This window comes from Urocitellus parryii, chromosome 9 (genome assembly GCF_045843805.1).
Source record: "Urocitellus parryii isolate mUroPar1 chromosome 9, mUroPar1.hap1, whole genome shotgun sequence".
NCBI lineage: Eukaryota > Metazoa > Chordata > Mammalia > Rodentia > Sciuridae > Urocitellus > Urocitellus parryii.
Window position 1 is genome coordinate 61,269,238 of NC_135539.1, and position 25,156 is coordinate 61,294,393.

Below are 25,156 nucleotides of genomic sequence, written 5' to 3' on the forward strand. Positions count from 1 at the left end.
GTTTTAAATTATTTACTTAAAAATTAAAGATTGTGAAAGGTTATTGGGTTATTGATTGTGACAGCAAAGAGATTTTTAATTCGTATAGATGAATGCACACTTCTCTTGTGAAGAGCTAGGAGGTAAATGTTTTAGGCTTCATGAGCCAGAGAGTCTCTGTCACCATTACTCAGATCTGTCAGTAAAAGCAGCCCAGCAAATTGGTATGACTGTGCCAATTAAAAAATAAAACAAAGCAAAACACCAACTTTATTTCACAAGGTTTACAATTTAACAAGAAATATCTTTTTGCTTTCAAGCTTTCTGATGCCTGTTTTTTGCAACCAGCCATGGATTCCATGAGATCATTATATTCTTTCAGTATCCTAATGGAAGGAGGTTTGCTGTTGCGGTTGACCTTGGATTGTATATGTCATCCTCAGAGGGTTCTTTGTTCTTGTCCCTGTACATGCTGCCTCACAGAGTTACTAGTTAGCAATGTGAACATAACATTTGAGAATTTCTAAGCATTGATATTTGTTTAGGTTTGCTTAAATGGCTGTGTGATGAGACTACCAATACCCTCAAGTCTTTTCTCTCTTACCCGAGAGGCAGAACACACTGATTATTAACTGAAAGGCGTAGTGGGAATTTTACCAGTTCTTCCTGATCATCTGGCTATAGAAATATATATAAAAAAAACAAGCTTGAGTCTGTCTCTATGGGAAGCTGGGAGTGGGGTAATGTTTTCTCTGATGAGGTTGAAAGCAAAATACTTGTTTTCAATGGCTTAATAGACAAGTCTGGGAAAGAAGGCATTAACACCAGGCTGGATACACAAAAGGGTCTGAATGTGAGGATTTAGGAAAGGAAATGATTTTGAACTCCAAGATTCTAGTGAATTTTATGAAATTGAATGTCCTATCCTTAAAATTAGTCAAAAGGAACTCTTTAATAATCTGTATAGTGTGACTTTTCATTCTCATAACTAAAAATGTGTCCTGAACTAGTATCTGGTTTTCTAAGAAAGAACTTTTTATCCATGCTTTAAAACATGTTAGGTGACACGCCATTGTGTCACATTGTGCTGTTTACATACACGTTTTACTATTTTTACTCCTCAACTGGATTCTCTCCCAGGCTTTCTTACCTTTCCTGGCATGCTTATATAATTTTATGTGAAAAAAAAATTTTAAAGAGATTAATGACAAGTTCAGCTTTGATTTCATTGTGATTCAAAATTGGGAGAACTCTAGGACCAGTGATTTTTTAAATGGCCATTGCCAGTTGCATTTTCTACAGAGCAAGCACACATGATAGCCAACAATTCAAAAGCCAAGCTGTTTCATATACATATAATAAGATTTCAGATTGACTTTGATAATTTGCTAGATAGAATGTAGACTAATCACCCTGTATCATGGTCTCTTTAACACATCTGAAAACATTCCAAGTTTGAGTGTGAGTTTAAAGCAAGTATAGTTGGCCCTCTTTATTGGAGTTTTCTACACCTGAGGATTTAACCAAATACTAATTTTAAATATTCAAAAAATACTGCGTGTATATTAATCATGTACAGATTGTTTGTCATTGTTTTCTAAACAATACAGCATTACTACTTATGTAACATTTGCATTGTGTTTTAGTTGGCCATTTTGCTGGCATAGCCAAAAGACCTGACAAGAATAATTTTGAAGAGGCCCATGGTCTCAGAGGTCTCAGTCCATAGATGGCCAGCCTCCATTCCTAGGGGCTTTGGTGAGGAAGAGCATTGTGGCAGAAGACTGTGGCAGAGGAAAGTGGCTCAGGACATGGTACCAAGAAGCAGAGAGAGAAAGACTCCCCTACCCATGGACAAAATATATATACCCCAAAGACATGCCCCCAGTGATCCTCCTCTAGCCACACCCTGCCTGCCTACAGTCATCACCCAAGTTGGTCCCTATCAGGGAATTAATGCAATGATTGGATTAAAACTCTCATAATCCAATTATTTTCACCTTTATTTTTTTCCTTTTTTTATTGGTTGTTCACAACATTACAAAGCTCTTGACATATCATATTACATACATTAGATTGAAGTGGGTTATGAACTCCCAATTTTACCCCAAATACAGATTGCAGACTCATGTCGGTTACACATCCACAATTTTACATAATGCCCTATTAGTAATTGTTGTATTCTGCTACCCTTCCTATCCCCTACTATCCCCCCTCCCCTTCCCTCCCATCTTCTCTCTCTACCCCATCTACTGTAATTCATTTCTCTCCTTGTTTATTTTCCCATTCCACTCACAACCTCTTATATGTAATTTTGTATAGCAATGAGGGTCTCCCTTCATTTCCATGCAATTTCCCTTTTCTCTCCCTTTCCCTCCCATCTCATGTCTCTGTTTAAAGTTAATCTTTTCTTCCTGCTCTTCCTCCCTACTCTGTTCATAGTTGCTCTCATTATATCAAAGAAGACATTTGGTATTTGTTTTTTAGGGATTGGCTAGCTTCACTAAGCATAATCTGCTCTAGTGCCATCCATTTCCCTGCAAATTCCATGATTTTGTCATTTTTTAGTGCTGCGTAAGTTTCTTGCATTATCTCACATATGATCTTTGGGGGACACCTGACATCTAAACCATAACACATTCTATTTGGTATTATAAGTAATCTAGAGATGATTTTAAGAATATGGGAGGATGTGCCCAGGTCTTAGGCACATATGGTGCCATTTTGTACAAGACACTTGAACATCTACAAATTTGGTATCCTGAAGGGTCCTGGAACCGACCTCCTGCAGATATCAATGGTGACTATACAGCTGTTCCTGTCAGTTGGTTGCTTCTCTGCATCTCCCACAGGGAGCAGTGAACCAAGACCATCAGGAGAAGAGCAGTGAAATGGTATTTTAGCTGACTTTAAGTTACATTGTGGTAACTCATGATTTCAGTGAGCTGGCAGCATTGTCTGAGCCAACCTGTTAAAATCTAGGGAGGAAAAACAGGTATAAATAAATGTATACTAAGTGACTTCTAGATTTTGCTCATTCTAATTTTGTTTTAACATCAAAATATTCTTATTGAAAGAGTCTTAGATTCCTTAAAGATGGAGAGTTTGCTGCGAGATGCAGCATTATTTTTATTTATAGCATAGGTAATGTGGAGAACAAGAGAAAACAGAATAGATTCTCAGGGAGCAGAAACCAATGGGAACTCATCACAATAGAAATTAATTTTCGATCAAGGCTTTATTTGGTATACAAGAGGCTAGAAGGCACAACTAGCAGTCCTCAAGAGTATATGAAAAGAGTACAGATTTCCTTTGGAGCATAAATAGATAAATCTATGCATAATGAATATTCTCCAGGTAGCATGGTTGAATAGACAGAAATGTGGTTTAGCAGGCACTGATATATTCTCTCTCATCTCAGTTGTCAGGCAGAATAATTTATATTTCTAGGGCATTTATTTGTGTGTATTACACATATATGTATATATAAATGCCTCAGTTATAAAGCAAAAGACTCTACATTTCTTTACATACTTTATCCTTTGAAATACAGGTTTAGGTTAAATTAGTGGTTCTCATAATTTTCTAATTATTACAATAACACGGAATCTTTTGAAAAATACAGGTTCTCAATCTCTATCTTACATGAACCATATCAGGAACTACAGAGGAGAACACTAAGAGTTTGCATTTTTAACAATAGCCCTTAGTAATTTTAAGGGTAAAATATTTGGGAAATATTGATTAAATGGTGTCTAAATTAGGTGACATAGTTATTATGTTTGAATGTATTTTGAAAATATGTTGAGATGAATTGGAAATGTGGCAATTCATTCTACCTTATCTCCTAAGTAACAGCCAGAAGACTATATTCTCTCCTTAAATTACATTAAAAAGATGTCAACTTAAATGTAGTTAATAGAAGACAGCTGACTATAATAAATCATGGAGTTTTATACTCTTAATGAAAGCTTTTGTTACTGGTGAAGATTTTATCTGTTTTTAGTTCAGTACAAAAGAGGGGACATTGAAATGCTATCCCTTTCTACTGGAAGGTAGCTGCATTAGCTCACTGATACTATTTCTTCAGAATATTCCACATCTCCTTCCCTCCTCTCTATCATCTTACCAAACATGTTTCCAATCTTGATTTTGTTCAAGTAGATTTCCTTTCCTGACAAGCATAATTTCATGAACAGCTAGCATAAGTGTTTGGATATATCTATCATTGTGTTTTCATTTTATATAACTATGCCTGCATTTTTATTTATATTCCATTTTGGGGGAAATTGCCTGCATCACCAAAGATCAAGTCCAAGGTGAATAAATGTAGGCACCATCCCTGTGAGCAGGCTGGCATGAGACACTCAAGTTTATTTCTTCTGCTGTGGAAAGCCTGGGCAAGAGAGACAGAGACCCAGGTGCAGTTTGATCTGGGATTTCTGACCCAATACTGTACAGGGATTTCTGATTTAAAGCACTGCTTGAGACTAACTTCTCCTCTTAAATGGGACCCTGGGGCAGTGACTGGACACAAGAGGAAGAGAACAAAAAAGAGAATTCAGGCTTATTTTGTGTCAGATGAAACCAAGGTGACAGTGCTTGAATATTTTCCTCAAGCAAAATTGGGGCAGACTGTCCTGCTGAGCTGACAGAGCAGGATTCAGAAATGTTTTGATAAACAATTTCTATTTTCAGTGGGTGCAACATATTAATTCATCAGAAATACATGTTTTATTTTTTCATATGTAAAAAAAATAGGCTTGATGAGTTTGAAAAAAGTGCTCGTGAGCAATTTCACCAGTTAAGAAGGAATATTCTCTCTCAATTTGATATGAAGACATGGCTCTGCATCAATGTGTTTTTTTTCTTCTTTTTTCTTTTGACATTGACTGACATCAAGAATCCTATCATGCAGTTGGGTATAAGGAGAAAGGCTGTCACCTGATTTGGTGAAATTATCGTGAAAGATTTTTAGCAAAATGTTGTGCAAGTATATAAGCAAGAAAATTTAATTTGCACAGCCAGTCTAGATAATGCATTCAATCTCACAGCCTCAAGATCCAGAAAGTTCTTCATGCAAATGTAATAGATGAATAATGTTTTTTCTATAGAAAAGGAACTTTCATATAAAATAGTAATTCGTTGTATTAGCTGACAAATCTTCACAAACTGGGAAGAAAAACAAAGGAAAAAAAGCTTAGGAAATTAAAGATGCTTAATATAATTAAGATTTTCTTTCATTAAAAATGTTCTCAGCATTTACTATATTAGAAAATTTTATAACAGTAAAACTCTCTTAAATATTCAGGTATAAATGGGGTTATAAAGAAGTCCCAAGGTAAAATACTAAGTACAATTAACTCTAGATTTCTGTAATTAAAATTATCCATTATAGCTGGGTGTGGTAACACATACCTGTAATGCCAGTTTGGGAGGCTGAGACAAGAGGATGGCAAGTTTAAAGGCAGCCTCAGCAATTTAGTGAGGGCCTAAGCAACTCAGCGAGACCCTGTCTCTAAATGAATTATATAAAATGGCTAGGATATGGCTCAGTGGTAAAGCACCCCTGGATTTAATCTCTGGCACAAAAGAAAAAAAATTATCTGTTATTTTTCTAAGTATGCTTAATTACTCTACTAAAGGATCTGTCAAATTTATGGATATTCCTGTGTTGCATTCTTGTAATTTGTGGTCTGGTAAAATGGTAAGGTCTCTTTTACATGTTGGCCTTAACCTCAGCAAGAATGCATGTCAAATCATGGGTTTGAATGAGCTGGATTTTCCCCCATAAGCTGCATTATAGTGTGCACATAATGTTAATGATAAAATACCGTGAAATGCCACTAGGGGAATCAATGGTTTAGGGTGACTAACAACTACTTTCCACATGTAAGTGATATGAAAGAATTTTAAAATCAGACTTGTATTTCAAGGGAGTAAAAATTTTTTAATTGATTTTATTTTTTTAAATACATGACAGCGGAATGCATTACGATTCTTAATTTTAAGAGCAATCACTAAGTAGACAAGAATTTTGACAACCTATACTTTAAAGATACACTTCAAATGCTCTTCATTAACTTTTTAAAGAACACAAAGTCATTAAAAATTTTGTTTCAAAAACTACTATTATTTTTAACTACAATGATATTTTAAAAGTCTGAATTGCAAACATACTAATTTTGGGACATTTAGTATATAGGACATACTCAATTATCATAGGAATTTTTAGTATAATTGCATGAGTATTAAGTGCCTAAAAAAGTAGAAATGTGACCAATATAGATGTTACATGTTACTAATATTGGTGTTAAACACTTAATAGATGTTACAATGTTAGACAAAATTTAAAAATTATCTAAATTCAAAGAGCTACCTGAATGGGTCTTGTACTACTTGTGTACCATCCCCTGTCATTTATCTCCTATTAGTTACTATGGGATCAGTGAAATGTCTAGTAAACATAAAGAGAAAAAGTAGGGTGCAAACATTTGAATAAAACATTCAAATATTTAAAATCAGGTAAGAAGTTGATGCTTCTTTGAATATTTTAGGCATTTTTTTTTCTAGGAACCTATGCAGAGTTATTTAAATTTTCCAGCTCTCATTTCATCAATATAAAATAAGGACTTTGGGTTCAAAATCCAACTTATGAGCCTTCATTCATTGTTTAGATGATAGATTTTAAAAATATTTGAAACCCTCTCTATATCATATCTAATAATATACATGTATACATCATGTCTAATAATATATATATATATATATATACACACACACACATACATATGCTTTGATCTGCATTAAATTCTAACAAATGAAATTATTATTCCAGATAGAAAATGATGCTTTAGAAATAGGCAAAGATGGAAGGGAAGGATGTGGAAATGCAAACACAGGTAAATTCAGGTGTGAAAAAAAGAAGGAAGAACATAGTAAATCTATAGAGACAGGTAGAAATTAAATTGGAATCCAGGCACAAGTTTGTGTAAGGAAGATGGAGACATAGGAGAATCGTAAAAGCAGAAGGAAGCAGAGTTTGTCAAGTTTATATGGTTGTGTGAAAAACCAGGATGAATTAGCATATTTTGCACTAATTCTTTATTTGATCAGTGTGCGCTATGTAAAACATGTTCTTCCTACCTACATAAGTCATGTGCTTACATCCTGCTGGTCACCATGGTAGGTACTGTATACAGGGCTGTATGTTTCTCAGTGACCCCCTTGGAACTTACCCTTGGAGTCTGCTGGAGGAGAACAGCATTTAAATTAACAAGTAGTTACATAATTAAAAATCAAAAGGAGTTTGTAAAGGAGCAAAGGTCAAAGAAGACTTCCCGAAGGAAGTTGTTAACATTTAAACTGAAACTTCTGATGGGATTTATCAATACCCAACAATTCATAGGTGGCTATTACAGGATTTTGGACTAGAGACATGCAAATTATTCTTAGGGATTATTTATTTAAATTTTGTGGTGCTGGAGTTTGTACCCAGGGTCTCATCCATGCTAGGCAAGTACTCACTAAGGTACATCCCCAGCCCTTTATTTTTATTTTAATATAGTGTTTTGCCAAGTTGACCAGCGTAGCTTTGAACTTGCAGTTCTCCTTCTTCAGCCTCTGGAGATGCACCCACTCCAATGTTAAGAGATCTAAAAGGTTTTTTTAAGTGGTAACACAGAAAGCATAGATAGATGCCTCTATCAAATGAAGAATGAGGGGCACAAAATAATTTTTATAAAACTTATTGTCTACTAAATAGTATATTAGAGTTCTAGTCCCTTATCTTTAAATATTATCTTTAATATTTAAGAAAAATGAGAAAAACAGATAAAAAGTTTAGTCTGTTGATTAAAAGAAAATATTTAGTAATTTTAGAACAATCCTTCTCAAGTGAGAATTTGATTTTGGCTTTTGTGAGACAATAGTTTGGACATTGCTACATTATATTTGGCTGAAATCTTATACCTTCTATCATTTTTTAAGTAACAAAAGCAAACTCGCTGAACTTTTTAATCGATTGTTCTAAAACTTCATTTTTCTCTCCAATATCAAACAGTCTGTTTTCAATTAAATGTTTCATTGTAACCTGCAATTAAAAAGGTTCCATCTAAATTCTTAGGATGGGAGAAACAATTATTTGTCTTCATTCAAATAACAGAAGAAATCTGAGAAAGGTTACATGGCACCCATCTCCAGAGGATGCTTTAAAATAGCATGTGAATTGGCAGAGTTTCCGACTAGCAAATTAGTTTTAAATTGATCAACATCTATGCCCTTAAGATCCCTTATAGGGAAGTTCTGGAAAGACATTGTTATATACTGGAGATAGAAATTTTCAGAAAAAAACAATAGCAACTATAATAACAAAGTAAATTCTCAACTAACTTTTGTCTATTCTTGTACATCTAATTGATATTTAACTGTTGATGGTTTGGGGGAGGGTGGGGAGATACAGGGGATTGAATGCAGGGGAATTCAACCACTGAGCCACATCCCCAGCCCTATTTTGTATTTTATTTAGAGACAGGGTCTCACTGAGTTGCTCAGCCATTGCTGACACTGGCTTTGATCGCCTGCCTCAGATTCCTCAGCTGATGGGATTACAGACACATGTCACCACACCTGGTCACTTGACTTTTTTTAAAAAAATTAATTTTGTTATATTTAACAGCAGAATGCATTACAATTCATATTACACATATAGAGCACAATTTCTCATATCTCTGGTTGTACATAGAGTCACACCATTCGTGTCTTCATACATGTACTTAGGGTAATGATGTCTATCTCAATCCACTGTCTTTCCTACCCCCATGCTCCCTCCCTTCCTCTCCCTCCCCTTTGCCCTATCTAGAGTTCATCTAATCCTCCCATGCCTTCCCTCACCCCACCACCACATTATGAATCAGCATCCTTAAATCAAAGAAAACTTTCGGCAATTGGATTTTTGTGATTGGCTTACTTCACTTAGCATTATATTCTCTAACTCCATCCATTTACCTGCAAATGCCATGATTTTATTCTTTTTAATGCTGAATAATATTCTAGTGTGTGTGTGTGTGTGTGTGACATTTTATTTATTCATTCATCTACTGAAGGACATCTAGGTTGGTTCCACAGTTTAGCTATTGTGAATTGTACTGCTATAAAGATTGATGTGGCTGTGTCCCTGCAGTATGCTGTTTTTAAATTCTTTGGGTATAGATGGAGGAGTGGGAAAGCTAGGTCAAATGGTGGTTCCATTTCCAGTTTTCCAAGGAATCTCCACATTACTTTCCATACTAGCTGCACCAATTTGCTGTCTTACCAGTAATGTAGGAGTGTGCCTTTTCCTTCATATACTCCCCAACACTTATTGTCATTTGTATTCTTAATAGCTGCCATTTTGATTAGAGTGACTCTTAGGGTAGTTTTGATTTGCATTTCTCTAATTGCTAGAGATATTGAACATTTTTTCACATATTTGTTGATTGAGTGTATATCTTCTTCTGAGAAGTGTCTGTTTAGTTTCTTGGCCCATGTATTGATTGGTTTATTTATTTTTTTGTTAAGATTTTTGAGTTCTTTATGTATCCTATAGATTAGTGCTCTATCTGGTGTGCGTGTGGTAAAAATTTGTTCCCAAATTGTAGACTCTCCATTCACCTCATATGATTATTTCTTTTGCTGAGAAGCTTTTTAGTTTGAATCCATCCCATTTATTGATTCTAAATTTTAATTCCTGTGCTGTAGGAGTCTTATTAAGGAAATAGGGGCCTAATCCATTATGATGAAAATTTGGGCCTAATTTTTCTTCTAATAGGCACAGTGTCTCTGGTTTAATTCCTAGGTCATTGATCCACTTTGAGTTGCGTTTTGTGTATGGTGAGAGATAGGGGTTTAATTTCATTTTGGTGCATATGGATTTCCAGTTTTCCCAACACCATTTGTTGAAGAGGCTATCTTTTCTCCAATGTATGTTTTTGATGCCTTTGTCTAATATAAGATAACTGTAATTATATGTGGGTTAGTCTCTGTGTCCTCTATTCTGTACCATTGGCCTTCCAGTCAACTGAAAATCAGCATGTTTTATTGGTTTGGGGGTAATAGGGATTGCTGAGAACTGCAGCAATCAAGAAGCAACATCTTTCTTTGAAGAAGCCTTCTTTTAAAACGTTGGCAACCCATTTGACTTGAGAACACATTTGTGTTAAACTGAACTCCAGTGAGTTCTGTCTAAGCCATAGGTCACCATTTAGTTTTTTCTTTTCTCTGTGGTAAGATACTAGAGGGCAGGCATGAACTTTTTTCTTCTCAAAAACTGTAGAATTTAGTTGGCACAATGCCTAACTAGACACTCATTTTTTTTTCTTTTCTGAATCAAAAGTTCTTAGCAAGCCAGATGTTAAAAAGCCAGACATTAGCTAAGAAAGAATATAATATGATGCCAAAATATTGACAAAACTTTTGTCATGATTCTCCTAAAATAAGAACTCAGATAAGGTATACATCATAATTTTTTTCCTCTTAAACGATCTTCATACAGTACTTGGTCTACTTATCTGTCTTAGAATGTTATTTTAACTCTACTACTAGCACAATTGTATTTTTTATTGTCTATCTCCATGTCTAGCTTTTTGTTCAGTGTAAATCCAGCTTTTATGGCCCATATTTAATGATAAATAGTTTTTCATATCTGGTATAATAATTGAAAAGCTCCAATTATTCTATTCTGTTTTATGTAAACAATATGAACAGAGTGGAGTTAGAAACATAAAATTTGTCAGACCGAATCCGAGTTTTCTTTCATAGAGAATGATTTCAAGGTTATATAAACAATTCTAAAGATGACTGAAAATCCTTTTATGTTGAGTTTAGCAAATCTTTTCCTAAGTATTAGCCTGGAAAGTTTGAGACTCCAAGCTGACTTTAAAGAGTCCTCAAGGATTGTAGGTTATGTAATAAAATATTGGATAGTTGTCTGAATGAGTTTATATGAGTTAATTACATCATCTTTCAGTCAGGTTTAAAATCAGGCTAAAAGAGAGGTATGATAATTCCTTTCATTTTTCCCCTGCATTCTTAATTGGAAAACAAAATGAAAAACAAGTGGATACCATTAAGAAGTAAAAGGAAAACTATAAATATTCTCTGGAGATTTATTAGTGTATAGCAAGGGAGGATTTTTTATAGCTGAATTGAAAAATAGATTGAGATGCTTAATGTTAGCATATGCCAGTTGTAAATTATTATGCACAAAATTAGCACTTGAGAAAAATGTAGAAGTAATAGTTGAGATGTTGATGATTTATGGCAATAAATATAGAATAAATTATTTTTATTTGTTTATTGACATAATTTGCAATATGATGCCAAAATATTATATGATATAGTGGGAAGCTAACTTGATTCTAGATTCCCTTGTGTAGATATACCAAAACAGGAAATTTCCTCTGGTTTAGCTGAGCAGTTGTACAAATTTCAAGTGAGCATGATTGTGTAACCAACCAAAACAACCAAGACAGAGTATATTTGCATCTGTCTTAATGAACTTTCCATCACCGTGACAAAATGCATGAGATAAACTACCTAAAGGAAGGAGTATTTATTTGGCTCAGAGTTTCAGGGGTTGCCGTCCTTGGTCACTTGGCCTAGTTTGTTTGCTTTGGGGCCTGTGGTAACATCATAGTGGTGCAAGTTCATGGCCAAGGAAGACTATTTATCTCATGGTGGCCAGAGAGAGAGAGGAGAGAGAAACACACACACACACACACACACACACACACACACAAGTCCTGATGTCCTCTCCAAAGGCACAGAGGACTAACTTCCTTCCATTAACCTTCACCTTCTAAAGGTTCTACCACCTCCCAATAGTGCCACAGACTGATGACTAAGCCTTTAGAATAAGGGTCTTTGGAGGACCTTTAAGATCAAAATCAAAACAGCATCCTACCCTCAAATCTCCCATTTATTTAATGCACTTCATTTTCCCAAACCCCTTTGCCCTCAGCTGCTGGTAATATAAGAGTGATTTTTCTCCCTATAGTTCTAACTCTTTTAGAATGTCGGATAAATGAATTGATAAAAGTATGTAGCCTTTTGAGCCTGGCATCTTTCACTTAGTACAGTGCTTTTGAGATCCACACCTGTTGTTGCATGTATCTTCAGTTGTACCTCCTCCTTGCTGAGTGGTATTCCCTTGTAACTTGTTTATTCACACAGTTGAGAAGTATATAGGTAGTTTTCAGTGTTTGGAGATTATAAATACATCTTATGTAAACTCGGTGAATTGTTTTTTGTTTAAACACATGTCTCCGTTTCTCTTGGTCAAACAAATAACTACATACGAGATTGCCAGGTCTCGTGGAAGCATGTGTTTAAATGTTAAGAAACTATCCAGATCGGTTTCCAAAGTACCTATAGCATTTTGGATTCCTATCACAACACACTGGAGTTGTAGTTGCTTCACATAGACTATGTGCTTTTTACAAATTTTAAACAATAATTTCTTTCTTTTTAATTCTTTTGAAGATAAATTATAATAAAAATGGAATTTAATATTATTTTTGAAATACGTTTGCTAAATGGAAATGGGGTGGCAGGTTGAATTACTTCCATTTTTTCTTAGGAGTTAAAAGAACCTAAAACGAATGCATGTGTGCATATGTTTGATGACAATACTTTCCATGTCATTTAAAATTTAGGGTCAATAATTCAGTTTCCTAAATATATAGGGTGATTACTTGAGAAAAATCCCTAGAGCCTTATTAATGTTTGAGGCTAAATGTCTCCATGTAGATGACAATACCAATCCATCTTTATTTGATGCATTTAGCAGCTCATGAAAAGAACAATTTAGAAGAGTTAGTCAACTTCAAAAAATGTCCAAACCAGTGATAGTTCTGATGTAGGTAGAATTGGTCTCTACAGATAAGGCAGGCCACTTAGACTAAAGTGGTGTTTCAATTGCCCTTTAAGTCATTCAATAATATACTAATGGTACTTAAGCAAAATTTAGCTTCCCTAATTTCTAGAGTGGCAATACTATCTTGCATTCAATGCTTAATGTTTGTATTTTATTATGCTTCCTTTCTTTCTGGGACCAACACCAGAGATGAAAGTGAATTTTACAGAATAGAGACACTTGGACTTATTTTCTTTATTGAGCATTTTCTTGAGACTAGATCCATCACATAATTTACAAAGCCTTTTTATAAGCTTGAATTAAAATAGGGCAAAATAGAGTTAAACCTCAAGGTTTAAAAATTTGTTCTTGAGATATGATCTGTTACCAAAAGGCTTTTTTATTGTAATGAATTTCTGAGTTAATATTCAAAAGAGACAGAGACTGCAAATTAGACATACAGTTTGACATTTTTAGCATCTCAACTTGAACCTGTTGTCCATTAACTCTCAAAAATCCTAACACTTAGGGGATTAGCATATTGAAGACGTTTTGGTAAAAACTATGATTAACTTGTATGTCAGAGTGAGACCCACTCTCTTCTCTCTGGGATTGCTTCTGTTTTCCCACTGGAAATGAATGTTGATAAAAGCAACAACAAGTTTCTCATACAATGTGAAGAAAACTAATACAGAAATAAGCTTATGCAAAGCCTGCTCTGGGTTACAGATATATTTTTTTTGCTGAAATTTCATAAATGGCCAATTCTTCAATTTGTTGACTATAGAAGGAGAACATTTGAGCCCACACACTAAAATGGATATCTCTCACTAAATTTAGCTTACAGATGTATAACAGTGAACTTTTCCATTGAATTTGGGGTGTTGTCAGTTTTTTAATCCCTTCTCATTAATAAAGTAGTAAGAGTCATAAAGAAGTGTAGCCAAGTCATTCTGTTTATTCTTATTTACACAGATGTGTTCTTTTTATTGGCAATTCTTCTGAGCTGTTTATTAACATGTTCTGTGTTGTATTGCAGATGGATATCTGCATATTGATCCAAATAATTTATTACTAGTAATTAATTTTTCTTCTCTTGTGCCTTGCCCTCTTTGCTAATCATTTACAGATTCTTTTTGTATAAAACAAAAAAAAATTATAGTATGTTCTGCCAAAATTTGATGGCTGATTTCTGTTTATTGAGAATAATTGTGTGATTTGGTACTGGGCTTTCTTCCTGCTTTTATTTTTTTTTCTGTCTGCCTATATTATTTCTTTCAATCAGGACAGTGGTGAAAAGAAAAATGCATTTTATATTTGGAATGATTCATTGTAAGGCAGCAGGAACATTCTTGTATACATAACACCATTAAATGTTCCTCAGGCAATATCAGGTTAACTGTATTTGCCCACTAGTTAAGTGCTTCATCATTTCTCCAGTTGATTAATATCCTTCATGACAAATCAGAGGAGAAAACCCTGAGAGTCCTCAGGAAAGCCTTGAATGATGAGGCAAGGTGGCAAGAGGTTTAAGGTCAACAATTTGACCTTTTACAATTCTCCCTGGACTAGAACATTGTTAGGTGATTTAGGTGATAACTTTTGGTGGATAATAGAATTTGTGAAAATGAAATAATTTCAGCTCCCCACTTACAGCATTGGTGAAGAAAAATAAAATGGAAACTTATGTTCATATAATAGTGGAAAAAAGAACATGTTAAAAGTTTGAGTTTGCTAGAAGTTCTTTACCATAAAATTATGGAGAGATTCCTAGTAAGTAGGCAACACATTAGCATAAGTATTAAAATAATTCATCATGATTAATACTGTTATAGTACATCTCAGCCTGAATCACAATATGCCATATACTATAGTGGTTTGTCCATATTTCATATTTTACTGTAGTTTTGTGGAATGGCAGCTCCAGTAACAGCACAAATGTCATCCAAGTTCACTGTGATTAATGTGGCTCCAGTGGAGATCTAATAAGGATTACCCAATTTCATAAAGTGTTTCTGAATAAGGTCCATGTGAGAAACATTTTAAATCCCTTGAAAATGTATATTCTGGCATGTAACTCTGGGAGCCATTGGATTTCTAGAATGATGAGGAAATTGACTCTTGGAAATAGATAAACTACTGATAGGAAAAAAGCAAAAGAGGGGACAGGGAACAATAAATTGCCTTTCAATACTTACAGGCTCAGAAGAAAACAAGACAAATCCAGAACTAAGGTTGAAAGTGATAGGAAAGTAGCAATAATCTGAAATAGTGAAATGTCAGAAAATTGAAATTCATCAGAATTACAGTGTGTTCCATGGTTCTAAAGAGCCCTCAAATAATATTTCCAGTTACTGGAAGAAGCCAAGGAGAGGCAAGATGACCACTTTGGAAACTATTGTGGAGTGTGTTTTTAAAGGTTTAGAAGAGGATTTTTTGGGGGTAAATTCTGAGTTCCTTTTCAGGTATGAACTTCCACAATGTGATTTCCTATACAACATCAATAACTTTTTACATTTTTCTTAGATTTTGGTGGAGGCTTCTGTGGGTGATGGCTTCACTGGAGATATTGCAATTGATGATGTATCATTCATGAACTGTACCCTCTACCCAGGTAAGAGAGAACATTTCTATATATGAATGTTTCTAAACACATTTACTTGGAGAAACTGCCAAAAAAATCAATATTTCATTTTTTCAAAATATACTAAAATGCCCTCACTTCTATTGTTCCTCAAATAATTAACTCTGGAAACATGGTTGTAAATCTTTGCTAGCAATTCTTTTAAAATCTGCAAACATGTAAAGTTCTTTGAGTCAGCTATGTCTGTGTCCTCTCACCTGCAAAATGCTAGGAAGAAATGTCAGAAGTTACAATGTAATTTCCTTATCTTCAAGGAGTTAATATAAGCAAACCGATTGCCTTATGATTACATCGTGTTTGAGAATTCATTCATCTCTCAGTTACCTTCAGTTACATTTTACTCCTGAGCTACACTTCAAATATTCTAAATGTTGGCAACATTTCATCTTCCCCATTTTATAGATTTATATCTATTAAAAACACAATATGTGTTTCCCAGATTTATACCTCTATTCCCAAACTTTCCTCTGAACTCCATATTTATTTACTACTCAACATCTCAGTCTGGATGTCTAATAAGCATCTCAAAGATAACTAGGGAAAATAACTTAAAACAAACATAGCACAGGCTTGAAATCTCGACATTGGGGGAAACTCATTCTGGATAGTGCACAGGGATCCAGTTAAGACTGGAAGTCAAATTCTTGGAGGTGACCCTGGAACTCAAGTGGGAAGCTCTTAAATGGCATTACAGGAGACACACTCCTCCCTGGAGTGAACAGAGGCTGGCACCCAACAGCACTTTTAATTGATGACAACTAAAACTTCAGTCCCCTTCTCTCACCTGAGCATCACTGGGCAGGAGAGGACAGTCCCTCCCCAGGCATAGCCAAGGGATCCATTTCAGTCCTCATGGTGCTCCTCTGGTCCTCCCCTCCACCTTAGTGTTATGGCAGGATTGATTGCCTTCACCCCTCTGTGTCATGCTTTATGTAGAACTCACAGAAAGCCAATTCCTCAGAAGGCCAGCAAGCAGAGAAAATTGACCAAGTTTACCCTCACTACTCAACGTCTGAAAGGAAACACCTGATGAACTAGTTCTCTATATTCTTCCACTCTCATACTTTCCTATCTTGGGAAATGAGTTCATTTCTAGTTGCCTATTCCACATTAACTAACCTGGGAAGCCATTAGCCTCTGATCTCTCCAGAACCCATTATAGCTCTTCACTTTCACTAATTACTCCTTGGTTCAAGCCAGCCTCATTTACCATGGATTATTGCAGTTGCTTTTTGAATGATGTCTCTGCTTCAATCCTTGAACCAGATACTCTATTTTAAAAACAGAAAGCTGAATGGGCTTTTTAAAACTTAAATAAGAGCATATCCCTCTATCACCAGAGTCTTCTTATGACTTTCTCATTCAGAGCAAACATCACACTTCGGCTAATATCTTAGAATAAATGACCCGCTCCCTCAGACTTCATGACATCAATTTCTACCAGTGTGCCTCTAGTTCATTTCTCATAAATGCAAAGGCCTCTTGCTGAGTTCTGAAGCACTAGGCAATTTATAGTAAGGGCTTTTCCATCTGCTTCTCCCTTCTTCCTGGAATATGCTTCCTCTAGATGTCCACTTGACTCTCTCCCTTAATTCCTTCTGATCTCTACCCAACAGTTCTTCTTCAATAAAGCCTTCCCTGAACACTATATCTATATAATCTCTTTGACTTTTTCTGTGTCTGTTCTCTGTGTTTTTTTTCCTCCACAACACCTGCCATGCTTAGAGTTCAATTCCTCACCCCCCACCCCGGCTCGATTGATGTTAGTTGCATGAAAGCTGGCACAGGACCTGCTCATTGTTTTATCTTCAGTAGCTAACACAGTACCTGGTATATGGTAGTACCCATGAATATTTGTTGGATGGACAGGTAGCTACAGAGATGTGTTTTATATTCCTTCATTTTCAATTTTAACTTATTGCTAAAGTATTAAGTACTTTTGTGTGCAAGATATTATGTTATGTGTCAGTCAGATTTTTGAAAGCCAAATCTCTGTAGATTAAAACCACAAACATTTCTTTCTTTTTCTCAAGGATGTGGTTTGGCTTAGAATAATAACAGCAATGATATATGCTTCTAAGCTCTGTATCCTTTTTCCTTGTATCTTGTCAGTCTGGGACCACAGCTAAAGGACCACATCCCTATCCTGGGATATTCTATTGTCAGAGGGTAGAAAAAGAAAATGAAGCACACTACATTCATGTGTACCATGGGCATGGTACACATCTTTTCTGCCCATTTTCATTGCCAGAGAAAACCATTTGGTCGAGTCTAACATTGGGGTAGGAAAGTAATCTCCAGCTACTGGAGCCCAGGAAGGTGGTAAAGAAATTCCTCATAAAGAGAGGGAGCTACTAACTGGGCATAATAATGCAATCAACCATTCATGTGTTGTCTCATAAAATCCTGTTATATTATAAGAATCTAGAATAGTGCCTGGTTCATTAGAGATGAATAGATGTTGAACACTGAATACAATTGGTGTCTTAGTCTTCCCCATTTTATGGAGAAAACTGAGAAGGAGATAACCTCCCAAATGGTATCGAGCTGTAATGTAAGACACAGATCACTGTATCTATATCCTGAGACCAAAATGTCAACCACTAGTATTATATACTACCCATCAAATGCACTAACCCTATAAGGAACAGCTGACAGTTTGCATTTTACAGTTTTGAAAAAATGAAACTTAGAGAGCACAAGTGACCCAGATAAGAATATGCAGTAAAGGGCAGGAATGGGATTATAACCTAAGCTCCCTCTGATTTTAATGGCCAGGGCTTTTCCTACATCCCCGCCCAGTATGAGATTAGAGAGAATCACTGTGACCTTGGAGGCAGAGGAGAAAAAACGAACTCAGCAATGCAACATGAATCATCCCTGGAACTGCTGATTCCCCAATTATCCTGTGAAATCTGTTCTTTGGCTGATAGTTCCAAGGTGGAGGTGGAGGTGTTGCCAGAGGCACAGACAGAGAAGTGAAATATCAGTTACACACTGTTAGTCCCAATTTTCTGGTTCAAGTTTTGGAAGAAAAATATGAAACTTTTAATACCACCTAAACTGTGTAGTTTTGGTGTTGGCTTCATAACAAATTAAACTTGGGGTTAAAACCACAAAGCCTATTGAAGTCACAGGTTTTAGAAAGGAATTTGATGCCATCACACCATAAGATGCCACACAAAAATACAATAAAAATATTGCTCTTGATGCTTATGGGCTTTTTTCATAGCATCATGTTATGTTAGCTGAGGTGAGACTTATGCTTGTCTGTTCACTTATAGACATCAATTTGTTTTCAATATTAATTGATTACCTATGGCATTTGTCCTTGTTAGCCAAAGCACACACACTTATACACACACACGCATAAAAACACAAACACTTACCTAATTTCCAAAGTACACATTTTATGTTACTCATAATTATCATTTTATATGAAATGGCTCTAAAGGTGATTATTCCATCTATATCTGTTACTTCAAATTCAACCTCTCTTTCCTTCTCGGCCTCCTTGTTACTTTTAATCTCATCACTCTTCTTTATCCATTCCAGCTGAAATTCCACTATCATCTTTGCCTTTCCTCTTACACTTGTCCAGTTGCAAATCCTGCCGACTACAGCCCCAAATATTTCTACATCTGCCTGTTTTTCCCAATTACCTCTGCCATGACCTGCTTAAAACAGTATTGACTTAAATGGGAAGCTAACTATAAACGTTTATTAATCTTTCCCCAGGAGCTTTTATGCCACTTAGTTTCTTGTCACTTTGCTCTTCCAGGTCCATTCTTGCATACTCTATCTTCTAGTTGTTTCTAATTTAATTTTCAAATCATTCTTCATTACAGATTGTGTACTTCAATACTTTGATGATAGTGTTAATTTTTTTCATCTTTCTTGAGGTAGAATCCACAAAATTGGGTATTTTTAAGTTGTGTAATGTAATATTTTATTACATATGGACATATGTGAAACAATTACCACAATCAATATAATTAACCATACCTATCACCTTGCATAGTTACTTTGTGTGCATATTCATGATCTACTTTCTTAGCAAATTTCAAGTATATAATACATAACTGTTAACTGCAGCCATCAGAAAATTACTCGTGATATAATTGAAAGTTTGTATATTTTGATCAACATCTCTTGATTTCCCCTGACCCTTGACCTCTGTTTCTCACTCCTCCACTCACTGTCATGTGGGTTCAACTCTTTTAGATTCCACATATAAGTGAAATCATGGCAGTATCTGTCCTTCTGTGTCTACCTGATAAGATATTTGACATATCTGTCCAATGTGACATATTGTACATGGCATTTTGCTACTACCCCAATGTCAGGGTTTTGTGGTTTTTTAAAACTAATACTTTACATGTGTTTGTATCTCACATTTTCTTTAGTCATTCATTCATTCATCCATTCACGTACATTTAGGTTATTTCCATATCTTAGCTGTTATGAATCATGCTGTGATGAACAGAGAGAAGTACAGATACCTTTTGAAGACAGAGATTTTATTTTCTCAGGATATGCACTCAGAATTAGAATTGCTGGATCATATGGTAGTTTTTCTTTTAATATTTTGAGGAACCTCAATAGTGTTGTCCATAATGTCTATCCTAACTTATATTCTAACCAACACTGTATTAGGGGTTCCCTTTTCTCCACATCCTCACCAACACTTGTTATCTTGTGATTTCTGATAATAAATATCCTAACAGATGTGAGACAATAACTCACTGTGGTTTTAATGACATCTTTGATCATTAATGATGTTGGGAAGCTTTTCATAATTCTGTTGCCTAATCATTTGCTTTCTTTGGGAAAAATATCTATTCAGTCCATTGCATAATTTTTAACTGGGTTATTTGTTTTGTTTTGTTTTGTTTTAATATTTTGACATTGAGTCCGATGAATTTCTTAGATATTTTGGGTGTGAACTCCTTATTGGATATGTGGTTAGCAAAATTTTTTTCCTGTCCCAGAATTCGCCTTTTAATTCTGTTGAGTATTTCAATTGCTCTGCAGAAACTTTTCTTTTTAGTTCAGTTGCACTTTTTTTTATTTTTGCTTTTCTTGTTGGTGTTTTTATGTCACAGAAAGAAATAATTGAAAAGAACCATGTTATGGAAAATTTCCTCTGTATTTCCTTTCTCCTTGTTCATGGTTTCAAGTTTTACATTTAAATATTCAATACATGTTGAGCTGATTATCACTTATGGTATAACATGAGGATGAAAGAATTTCTTTTTTGCTCATATGGTTATCTAATTTCCCTAAAGCTTTTTAATCATGGAGTGTATCCTTTCTTCATTATGTATTCTTGACACATTTGTGAAAGGCTTATTTCTGGGCTTTCTATTACATTCCATTGATATCAGTGTTTATTCTCATGCCAGTGCCATACTGTTTTGGTGACTGTAAACTTGTGATATAATTCAAAATCCAGAAGTGTGATTTCAGTAGCTTTATTCTTCTCACTCAAGATATGTGGGCCATTTGACACCTTTCGTTGTTCTGTTTAAACTTTAGGATTGTTTATTCTATTTCTGTGAAAAAGTTCATTGGAATTTTGATAGGGATTGCACTGAATATGTAGATAGCTTTGGATAGCATCTATATATTTTGATGGTATTCTTCTGATGCATGGATATAAGATATCTTTCCATTTATTTGTGTCTTCTTTGTATTCCTTCATCAAACTACATTTTTTCTTCATCAAGCTAATTTTTATTTTCATGAAGGCATTACAGTTTTTTTTTTGTATATAAGATCAAGTCATCAGCAAATAGGGACTTTTTACCTTTTTTTCCCCTAACTTGAATGACTTTTATTTCTTTTTCTTGAGTATTAGCCTTAGGTAGGCCCTCTAGTACTATTTTGAATAGAACTGGAGAGAGTGGGTATCTCTGTAATGTTCTGATGCTATAGGAAATTTCCTAAACCTTTTAGTCTACCATTGAGTATGGTGTTATCTTTGAGCTTGTTATATAAAGCCTTTATTGTTTTGAAGTACATTCCTCCTATTTCTAATTTGTTGGAAGTTTTTTTTTTAATCATGAAAAGTTGTTGACTTTCACTAAATGTTTTTGTGCATGTATTGAATGATCAAAAGATTTTTATCCTTCATTCTGTTAATGCTCTATACCACATTCATTGATTTGTGTATATTGAGCCCTCCTTCCAACGTAGGAGTAAATCCCACTTGAACATAGTGTATGATCCTTTTAACATTTTGTTAAATCCAGTTTACTAGTATTTTGTTGAGTTTTGCATTTATGTTCATCAGGGATATTGGGCGGTAGGTTTGTTGTTGTTATTATTGTTGTCATTGTTTTGTAATGTCCTTGTTTGGTTTAGTACAGGATAATGCTGTTCTTGAAAAAAAAATGGATTTGGAAATGTTCTCTTCAGTGTTTGTAAGAGCTTGAAAAGAATTGTTATGAATTGTTGAAATGTTTATTAGAATTCCTTGGTAAAGTTATTAAGTACTGGGCTGTTCTTTTATAAGAGATTTCTTATTACTTTATTCATTCTCCTTACTCAAAATCAGTCTATTCAAATTTTCTCTTTCTTTATGATTCCATCTTGGTAGGTTGAGGTTTCTAGGAATTTATCCAGTTCTTCTAAGTTATCCAATTTCTTAACATATTATTGCTCATAGTAGTTTTTATCACCCTTGTACTTCATCTGTGATGTCTATTAGATTTATGATTTTATGAAATTGAATGTTTATTTTCTTTGTTTACCTAAAGGTTTGTCAATTTTCTTTTACTTTTTAAAAATGTATCTCTCAGTTTTATCTTTTCCATTTATTTTGTCTGTTTTATTTATTTCTGCTCTAATCCTTATTATTTCCTTCCTTTTACTAACATTATGTTTAGTTTGCTCCCCCACCCTGCCCCCGCTTTTGTGTTTTTTTTAAGTATAAAGATAGGTTGTTTCTTTGAGATATTTATATTAAAAGCCTTCAGTGTGTTATTAACAAATTTACAAACAATGTGCACTGACCCAATCTAACCTACACTTTTCTATCCTTTCCCCAAACACCAACCCTTGTCAATCTCCGGAAGTCACTATTTCACTTTAAAGTTGACTTTTCCAATTTCTTCCTCTCAGTTATTTGTAATTTCATACAATAATGATTGAAAAAATGCTTAATATGATTTTAAACTTCTTAATTCTGTTAAGACTTGCTTTGTGGCCAAATATATGATCCATCATGCAGAATATACCATGTGTGCTTGACAAGAATGTGTATTCTGCTGCCATCAGATGATGTTCTGTAAATATTTGTTAGGTCCATTTGGCCCAAAGTATGATTCAAGTCTGATGTTTCTGATTTGATTTTCTTTCTGGATGATTTATCCATTGTTGGAGGTGAATTATTAAATTCCCCTACTATTAAAAAAAAATTCCCCTACTATTGTCATATTTCTATGTATTTCTCCTTTCAGATTTATTAATATTTACTATATATTAAAGTATTCTAAATGTTGGAGGCATATGTATTCATAATTGTGATATCATCTTCATGAGTTGATCCTTTATTATTATATAAATGAAATTATTTGTCTGTTTTTAGAGGTTTTGGCTTAAATTCTATTTTTTTCTGATATAGCTATTCCCCTTCTCCTTTAGTTTCCATTTACATGGAATATCTTCTTGTTTATTATTAATATTTTTATTTTTCATTAGCACAGATTGTACAAATTAGTGGGCTTCACTGTTATGTTTGCATACATGCATATGTTGTGCATTGATTGCAATATTTTCTTTCATTCCTTTACGTTCAGCCTGTGTGTTTTCAAAATTGTCATCTCTTGTGGGAAGCATATTTTGGGGTTCGTTTTGTTTTATATATGTGTGTATGTACTTATTTACTTTGTTTAGCCACTCTGTATGTTTTGGTTTTGAATTTAATCTATTTACACTTAAAGTAATTATTGATAAGTAAGAACTTACTGTTACCATTTTGTTAATTGTTTCCTGTCTGTTTTCTAGGTCATTGTTTTCCTTTGTTCTACTTGTCTATCTTCCATTTTGATTTGATGATTTTCAATAGTGTTACATATTGATTGCCTTCAAAGAAAAACTATGTCTTACGTTTCTACCCAACATTGTTGTTTTTGATGTTAACTATTTACATTTCTATGTTTATAAAATTGAATATTTATATTAAATTCTGAATATACAAATACTGTATTTTGTATGTAAATCACTTATAATTAGCATAAGAGTTTAACAAGGAATGTATTAAAATTACTATAATAGTTTGTTAATGAATATACAATATAAAAAGAGATTCTTATTTTTAATCTAATCCATGAAGATGCTAAAGAAAAGACTCTTCAGGCAAAATTATGTACATTTCTATGGAAAATAAGAAAACTTAATAATAAAATCCTCTGATCCTGCAGGGCCCCATGGTGCACACCTGTAATCCCAGTGGCTCCAGAGGCTTAGGGAGGAGGATCATGAGTTCAATGCCAGACTCAGCAAAATCGAGGTGCTAAGCCACTCATTGAGACCCTGCCCCTAAATAAAATACAAAATAGGGCTAGGGATGTGGATCAGTGATTGAGTGCCCCTGAGTTCAATCCTCGGTACCACCCCCTAAAGAAATCCTATGATCCTTCACATCAATGTACAATGAGGAAACAATGGTAGAAAATGATGACAAAGTTAAAGAACTTTTCTTTGGACCAAATATTCACAGTAGGTTATTAATAAAGAATTGTTCCCAGTTATTAAAATGTAAAAGTCAATATCTCAAAGGAAGCATTTGCTTTATATTATTCTTTCCATTTTCCATCAGAAAAACATATAACTAAACACATAAAATGAACTTTTTTTTCTTATATCAAAGCTGATTAGTGTTTATTAGGAAGAAGTAAGCAGTGACTACAGAGCATCAGAAAGTACTGTGTGAAAGTTGGAAAATGGACTTCTGTGCTTTTCATCCTATTTTAAACATCTCATGACTCAGCATTCATGTTAGAGTTACTGATGTGATTATTTATTAGAATACCAGTATTATATGAGTATCCACATTCAAGGCTTTAGAATTTTAATTTTTTTTTCCTAGAAAAGCAACACGCCATTTTGAAACAGGCCAATTTTAATTTGACTTAAAATTGATAAAACATGGTAACATATACAGAATGCTTTAGAATAATTGTATGATTCCCTTTCCTACCTGCTAAACACACGTTATTTTGTTGTTGTTATTGAACTGGGTTGATGAGATTTTGGCACCCTTCCTCATTAGCATCTGTGTCTCACTCGCTTTACATAACTGATGTTCGGGTCTCTATTGTTTCTGAAAAGATTAATGTTTGCTTCCTTGTAAGAAAAAAGGAAAGGGAGAGTTAAGTACTATTGTCTTCACTTTTAAGATAACACCTACAGCTTTTCATTGTGTAATACTAAGCTGGTTGGCATATCCATTATATTTATCAGGGAATAATAAATTACATGAAGGCACTGGGTTTTTTTTTTTGAGATTCTTCTTTCTTCTACATTTTTAAAAAGGAGGTAATTAACTCAGAATAAAATACCATATTATTGGAAAGATTTTCATTTAAATATAAGATTTCATGACAAAAATCAAGAAATGTGAGGCTCAGTGATTA

At 34.3% G+C, this 25,156-nt stretch overlaps 1 protein-coding gene across 1 annotated transcript in view; it reads left to right on the forward strand.

Moving 5' to 3' along the window:
- Malrd1 (MAM and LDL receptor class A domain containing 1) overlaps positions 1-25,156 on the forward strand; it is a 656,113-nt gene that overhangs the window by 164,834 nt on the left and 466,123 nt on the right. Inside the window, exon 19 of the mRNA XM_077802928.1 lies at positions 15,398-15,485. Coding sequence (XP_077659054.1) covers positions 15,398-15,485 — 88 coding nt within the window. The remainder of the gene's footprint in view (positions 1-15,397; positions 15,486-25,156) is intronic.